The sequence below is a fragment of the Cucurbita pepo genome, chromosome 12, assembly GCF_057944985.1.
Source record: "Cucurbita pepo subsp. pepo isolate OVF chromosome 12, ASM5794498v1, whole genome shotgun sequence".
In the NCBI taxonomy this organism is placed as follows: domain Eukaryota; kingdom Viridiplantae; phylum Streptophyta; class Magnoliopsida; order Cucurbitales; family Cucurbitaceae; genus Cucurbita; species Cucurbita pepo.
Genome location: NC_141809.1, coordinates 3,227,069 through 3,233,620, shown reverse-complemented (window position 1 = coordinate 3,233,620; position 6,552 = coordinate 3,227,069). Strand labels below are relative to the sequence as shown.

Sequence of the window (6,552 nt, the reverse complement as noted above, 5' to 3'; positions counted from 1 at the left end):
ATCTAAACAACTCTCGTTAAATAATGAACCTAACTCGACTCTCGTTAAATAATGAACCTAACTCGACCCAACTATAATTTTTTTTAGTTGAGTTGCTTTAGTTCAAACATTTAATTAAATTTTGGAACTCAATTTTAAAATATATTTTTAAAAATTATCTTATAAATGGTTAAAAAAATAATTAAAAAATATGAAATTAAATAAATATAGGTATATATAATTGTATAGCAAACAAAAACATATATATTTCATAATTAATAATAAATTGGGGTTGGTTTAATGTATGTGGGGAATTTATTAACCAACTAATTCATAAAATTTTCATTTATTTATTTAAACTAAACTCCCTCCTCTTTTGATTATTTTTTTTCTTTTACTGTATTTATTTAATTTAATTCAATCGTGTAGCGTTATGATCTTGACACGCTTATAACAAATCAATTTTAAGGGAAACTCAAGCTCTATATACATTTTTCATCCCCCGCTTTGTAGTTTCGTTGGAGCTTCGACGAGGTTTGTTTCTGTCAACTAAACATTGTTCATTTGAAATTTAATCTTGTTCGGCCACACATGCAGCTCGTGCGTGCATGTTCAATTGTCTGCAACCTTAATCGATTTGGCTCTATACTAGGCTAAATCATTTAACTCGACCTTGCTTCTGTAAAATCCCACTTTGACTAACTTAAGGAATGATTATGGGTTTATAATCAAGATGTGGAAGCCTAAATCAAAGCGATAAGAGCATATGCTTAAAGTGGACAATATCATACAATTGTGGAGATCTGTGAGAGCTTATGCTCAAAGTGGATAATATCATACCATTGTGGAAATCCGTGATTCGTAACTACTCTAGGCCAAGGTCATTTATGTCATCTCAAGTCTCGAGAAATGGTTCATTAGGACATGTTTTTGAGAAATTTAAAAGATAAATTAAAATTTTAAACTTTTAGATAAGAAGATTTTAATTGAATGTTTGATAACAAATTATTTAATCATAGAAAATTTATTTTTTTTAAATTCAAATAATTTTTTAAATTAGATATTTCTAAATGTTTGTGAAGTTGAGTTTAAAGTGAATTTTAACATGAGTTAATAATTAATTAATTAATTAATTATTTTTATTTTTATTTTTTTAAAAACCCTATCCCCTCTTTTCTTCTGCCCTTAGGTTTATCTTCAGTCGCTACCCATTTTCGCAGAAATCCATCACCAGCCAGTCTCCTTCTTCGACGTTAGCAGCTGGTCCTCCGACCAGTGACCCAGCCGCCGGCGACGGACTTGAGAAGTTTTCTTCTCTGGCGCGAGCACCTATCACGAGCCGCAACGCACAGGTCAGCAGCTGGTCCTTCGACGAACGCACGTCCACTGATTTCTCTTCCGAGGTGACATTCGGCAGCAACCCACAACCCGAATGCCTCAAATCGGATTCCCCATAACCTGTAAAAGTGAGATTTAGTTCGAACCTGTTCGAACACATTCCAGCAAAGACTAAAGCCTTGGATAGTGGGTGGGCTCTTTACGAGTTTACTAAGTGTATTAATTCTGATTCTAACTATTGGAAGTTTTTTGTATATAGGTTCGGACTGCTCGATTCAAGTTTAAGGTTGACATTGGGTAAGAAATAGCTGTCGATTAAGGTTTAAAACGGAACTTTAACCTTGAAATCTTGTCTACAATTTCTTATAGTAGCGCTTTATAACGTAAAGTAGTTCTTACTTGTGAAGTCTGTTCCTTGTTATTTTTATGATCTATAAAATTTAATTTGTATGCGATTATAAACTGTTGTGGGTTCTGGTAAGTATAATTATGCTGTAATTATATGATAGTATATGATAGTATATGATAGTATGATGCTTGTGATGATGGACATGTTGGATGTTGAAATTTTCTGAAATTATATGATAGTATGATGCTTATGTCGGAAGCAGGTTCATGTTGTTAATTTTCAGAAATATGGCTCAGAAAGCATGTTAGAATGTGCATACATGGGAATTTGGGAGACTGATTAGTGAGGGAGGGTTAGAAGACCTTAAAAGTGAGGACAATGTCTGGGCGTTGGATATAAATGATTGACGGTTGGTATTGTGTTGAGGAAAGTAAGTGGATATCAGGCCTCAAGTATGAATTGTTAAGGATTGGCGTGTCACTTTTGGGTGTCAAGGCCTGAAGTATATATGGTCGGGAGTCAACATGCCAATATTGGATAAGAGATGTAACAAGGCCTTGGGTATAAACGCTCAAGAGACGGTGTGATGAGCTTTTAGATAAGCATTGCGGCCTTGGGTGTAAATGGTCGAGGGTTGAACTTTGCGTTTTGTAGAGAAGTGTTGAGGATTTCGGTATAAATGATCAGGAGTCAATGTGTCTTGCAAGAGTAAATCTCAAAGATGTGGAAAAGATTGAATGGAATTAGAAAGAGCTAGAAAGAGCTATGAGAACTCACTGATGTTCGAGAGTTTGTTAGAACTTGAGTTCGAGGATAGGCATGCATGACGTGAATATTGTGGACGAGATGATTATGATTCATGAGCTGAATATGTCACATATATTTACTTGTTTTCATATTTGTTGTGAGAGCATGATGTGATGTTTGTTGTATGCTGTTGGTGAAAATTGATACAACTTGCATTATAAATAGACCAATATAAATAAACCATGGGTGAAAGTATTTAAAAGTTCTTGCTCACTGAGTCAAGTATTACTATTATCAAGTTTGTTCAAGAAAGTAGAGCCATTTGTTAGATAAGAGAGTTACTAAGATGAGAATGATCCTTGAGAATTGGGGATAAGAACTTTTCTAATCAGAACGATTCCTAGTTCATTTTTAATGAACGTTTTCAATATCGATGTTGATGAAAATACCAAAAAAATTGTAAATAAAGAATTGAAAAAAGAAAATTAAATTGGACTTAAGAACATAAGCATTGTTCCCTTTGTTTTTCATGCGGCTTTGTTCTTTACACTCTGCAATGATGTTGCTTAAACAGGTAACTTCGATATGATTCTCAATGGATGCACCACACCCACTGGCTTCTTCTTCTCAAATTCCAGGTTGTCTATTCCTAACCGTTCTGCGATCTCACGTAGTCCTGATTGCAGTATGCATGCTGCTGCTAGCATTAGAAGTTCAAGGGAACCTCATTTAGAGCATCAAACATGTCGCTATAGAGGTGCATACGAAGCCTTTCATAATTTTTATTCATCTTTTATTTGATCTTTTTATTGAAACAAGTATAACTGTGGAGGAGACGTAAATGTAAAGAAATTACTGTCTGACTTTTGTGACAATTGCTTCTTGAAGTAATCCATTATTTTCCAAATGTAGGTGTCTTTCCCTTAAAACTAGGTGCTGGATCTTCCCATTTCTTAAGCGGGGATCTAGGTGGCTTGCTACATACAATCCCAAGGTTACCAAGGAAAAGAAATGTTGGCATGACACCACGGGCAGCCAAAGATATCCCTACGAGTTATCGTTTCCCTCCGATGACCACTAAACCAAAATGGTGGTGGAGGACATTGGCATGCTTACCCTATCTAATGCCCTTTCACGAAACTTGGATGTACTCTGAAACAGCGTTCCACCTACACCCGTTCCTGGAGGACTTCGAATTCTTGACATATCCATTTCTCGAAGCCCTTGGACAACTACCAACTTGGTTCTTGATTGCATATTTCTTTATTGCCTATCTAGGAATTGTAAGACGTAAGGAATGGCCACACTTCTTTAGATTTCACGTAGTCATGGGCATGTTGTTGGAGATTGCCCTGCAAGTGATTGGTACAGTGAGCCGTTGGATGCCCCTTGCAGTCTATTGGGGTAAAGTAGGGATGCACTTTTGGACAGCCGTATCGTTCGCTTACCTATTCACGGTTTTGGAAGCCGTTCGCTGTGCCCTTGCAGGCATGTATGCCGATATCCCTTTCTTCTGTGATGCAGCCTACATCCAAATTCCATACGATTAAGAACTCTTCGGTTTATAGTCTCGGTGCGAGTAGACTGTGATATGGACATGTACTTTTGTTACTGCCCTTGTAAAGTGCAGTCGGAAATGAACCTCAAACATTCTGAACTCTATTGGCATTTTGTTGATGAGCTTGTGGGCGAAGTAAAGATGGAAATTTATCCTTGCCGCCTTTTGAGGGTAAGTCTCTTCACTGCTTTATTGTTTGTTTCTTCTCTTAGACTCATTGCCTTTGCTCTTTAACATCCACCTTATACATTTTTTGGTTCTTTTTCCAGCTTAGTTTTCCATGTTCGTTACAGTATTGCTATATTCAGTGACACATCTTTTAGTTGAGGTGTAGTTTGGTGTAAGATTGGTCAGTTCGTCTAGTCGTAGTGACACTCGGATTGATTATGCTAGTTTGAATACAATAATATTTGAGAAAGAATTGCCCAGATACTGAAATTATCAACCTTTGTAAATTGGTTATGCTGAAACGTCCCTTGAAATAAATAAAAAAAACAAGTAGCAAAGGTGAGTGAAATGATTTTTTTTTTTTTTTTTTTTTTTTATAATAAAAGACTGAGTTTTTCACCAACTATATAACACTCAGATTGTCTGTGTAAAGAATGTGTAAAGAATCTTCTCGCATTGTGTCTAGCGTCTAGCTCTTCTAGATAATCTGTCGTCCATATCATTTTCTTTCCAAGTTCAATCATTGATAGGTACTAAGCTTTCGTAGCTTTCGTAGATGAAAGAGAAAAATAATTCTGAAGCATAAACATCTAACTCAGTGTTATTTCATCTATAGTATAGATGTATCCGGATGTGCTCTTGTTAAAATCTACATCTCCACTGAGATTAACATCCACAAAACTTTGCATAACTATTTTGTCATTTTTATAACAAAGCGAAGTACTAGATGTATCTCTCGGATATCTCTGAAATCAGTTCACAGCTTCCCAACGTTCTTTCCCGAGTTTTCCATGTACCTGCTAACAATTCTCACTGCATATGTTATATCAAGTATAGTGTAGGCCATAACATACATCAAACTCCTATATGCATAAACATATGGATCTAATGTCATGTGGTCACGTTCTCAACTATCTTGGGATGACAAAGAGCAGCCTTGGATTGAGCATCATCATGAATTCGGACAACATCTTATTTATGTACTACTTCTAAGATAGATTTAATGTATCAAAACATCTTCGCCTTTAGATTGTTTGTCTCCCTCGTACTGGATACTATAATTAATATATCATCTGCATACAAGAGTAGAAACAGAGAATCAGTTTATTTATTGAAGTAGAAACACTAATCCTTTTTACTCCAATGAAAACCACTGTTGCTCGTGAAGGAGTCAAACTTTTTGTACTACTATCCTAGTCCTTTTTTTCATTCCATACAAGCTCCTATTGAATTTGCACATCAGGTATTCCTATTTGGAACTACAAACTCTTTCGACTGATGCATATAAATCTCCTTATCTATATCTCCATGTAAAAGCAGCTGCTCAAGGTGTAAATTCTCTAATGCAACAATATTTCATAGAATTCCGATACTAGTTAATTTCACAATCGGAAAAAGGATTTAAGCATAATCAATACATTTTCTTAGTGAATATAATTTAACTACCAATCGAGCCTTGAACCTCTTTTTGTCGTTGGCAACCTTGATTCTAAGTACACGCTTATTCAACAAAACTCTCTTTCGTGTATGTAACTCAATCAACACCCACATGTTATTCTTTTAAAGTGAATTCATCTCACCACCTAGACTTTGTTAAATTCTCTACGTGGGTCTCTTCAAAAAAACTCTAGTTCCCCTTCATCAGTCAGCAACAAATAATGTAATGGAGGCGAATACCTATCTAGAACTTGATGGTTCTGGATGATTTTCTCAACACATGCTTAAGTGTTATTTACTAAACTTTTAGTTCCTCACCTAGAAATGCCACAGATATCCAACTCACCAAAGTTTTGTGAGTCAAACTTCCTTTCTTCGCTACCTCGTTCCTGATAGATGGTCATCCTCTTCCACACCATGAGGCAACATGACACATGATCTAGTATCCATACAAAAGGAATTTACGTTTCTCAACAATGAATTTCAACCATTCACAACATAACATAATTTATTATCTTTTACTGGACATATTTAATGGTGACGAGGTGCTTCCGATAAGAATATATAAATACCTTAAACTTGTATGGTAAGTTAGTCTATAGAATCTTTAAGCTTGGAGTTCTAATACCAACTATAATGATCCTACTATTACTTCATGTATGCCTTCACTGATTCGAGTGAAAAATATTTTAAAACATTTTAAGTCTAAATTTTTCATGGATTTAAAGAATCTTAAACTTGAAATCATAGAGAAAATATAGTTGAAATAAGGCTTATAGGAGAGTTTTAAAATTGAAACGTTATTAGGTTATCCTAACAATTAAAACTACACGATCTATGGCTTTCTTAGTGGAGGTCGTAATTTGTGTCTCTTGTCTGTATTTAAAAAATACAAACACATAAAACCATTGTTTCTTTTTAAAATGACCTAAAATCATGTCTATTATCCTAACTTCTATTTCATAGTACATCTACA

At 35.1% G+C, this 6,552-nt stretch overlaps 1 protein-coding gene across 6 annotated transcripts; it reads left to right on the top strand.

Annotated features, from left to right (window-relative positions):
• Window positions 1–1,152: 1,152 nt before the first annotated feature.
• Window positions 1,153–4,134, top strand: LOC111807204 (protein TIC 20-I, chloroplastic). 6 transcript variants are annotated; one of them, XM_087128767.1, is made up of 4 exons: window positions 1,153–1,331; window positions 1,577–1,637; window positions 2,988–3,170; window positions 3,326–4,134. In XM_087128767.1, the coding sequence occupies exons 3-4, from the start codon at window positions 2,999–3,001 to the stop codon at window positions 3,961–3,963; spliced, it is 810 nt and encodes a 269-aa protein (XP_086984893.1). In that variant the 5' UTR covers window positions 1,153–1,331; window positions 1,577–1,637; window positions 2,988–2,998; the 3' UTR covers window positions 3,964–4,134. The 6 variants fall into 6 exon arrangements, with proteins under 6 accessions (XP_086984893.1, XP_086984892.1, XP_023548584.2 ...); XM_087128766.1 differs by having other exon boundaries at window positions 1,153–1,445; XM_023692816.2 differs by having other exon boundaries at window positions 1,154–1,331; window positions 1,577–1,614.
• Window positions 4,135–6,552: the final 2,418 nt, after the last annotated feature.

Coding starts and splice junctions, on each gene's coding strand:
- LOC111807204 (XM_087128767.1), top strand. CDS start 2,999: ATGATTCTCAATGGATGCACCACACCCACTGGCTTCTTCTTCTCAAAT. Junction 3,171..3,325: donor TCAAACATGTCGCTATAGAG/GTGCATACGAAG, acceptor TTCCAAATGTAG/GTGTCTTTCCCTTAAAACTA.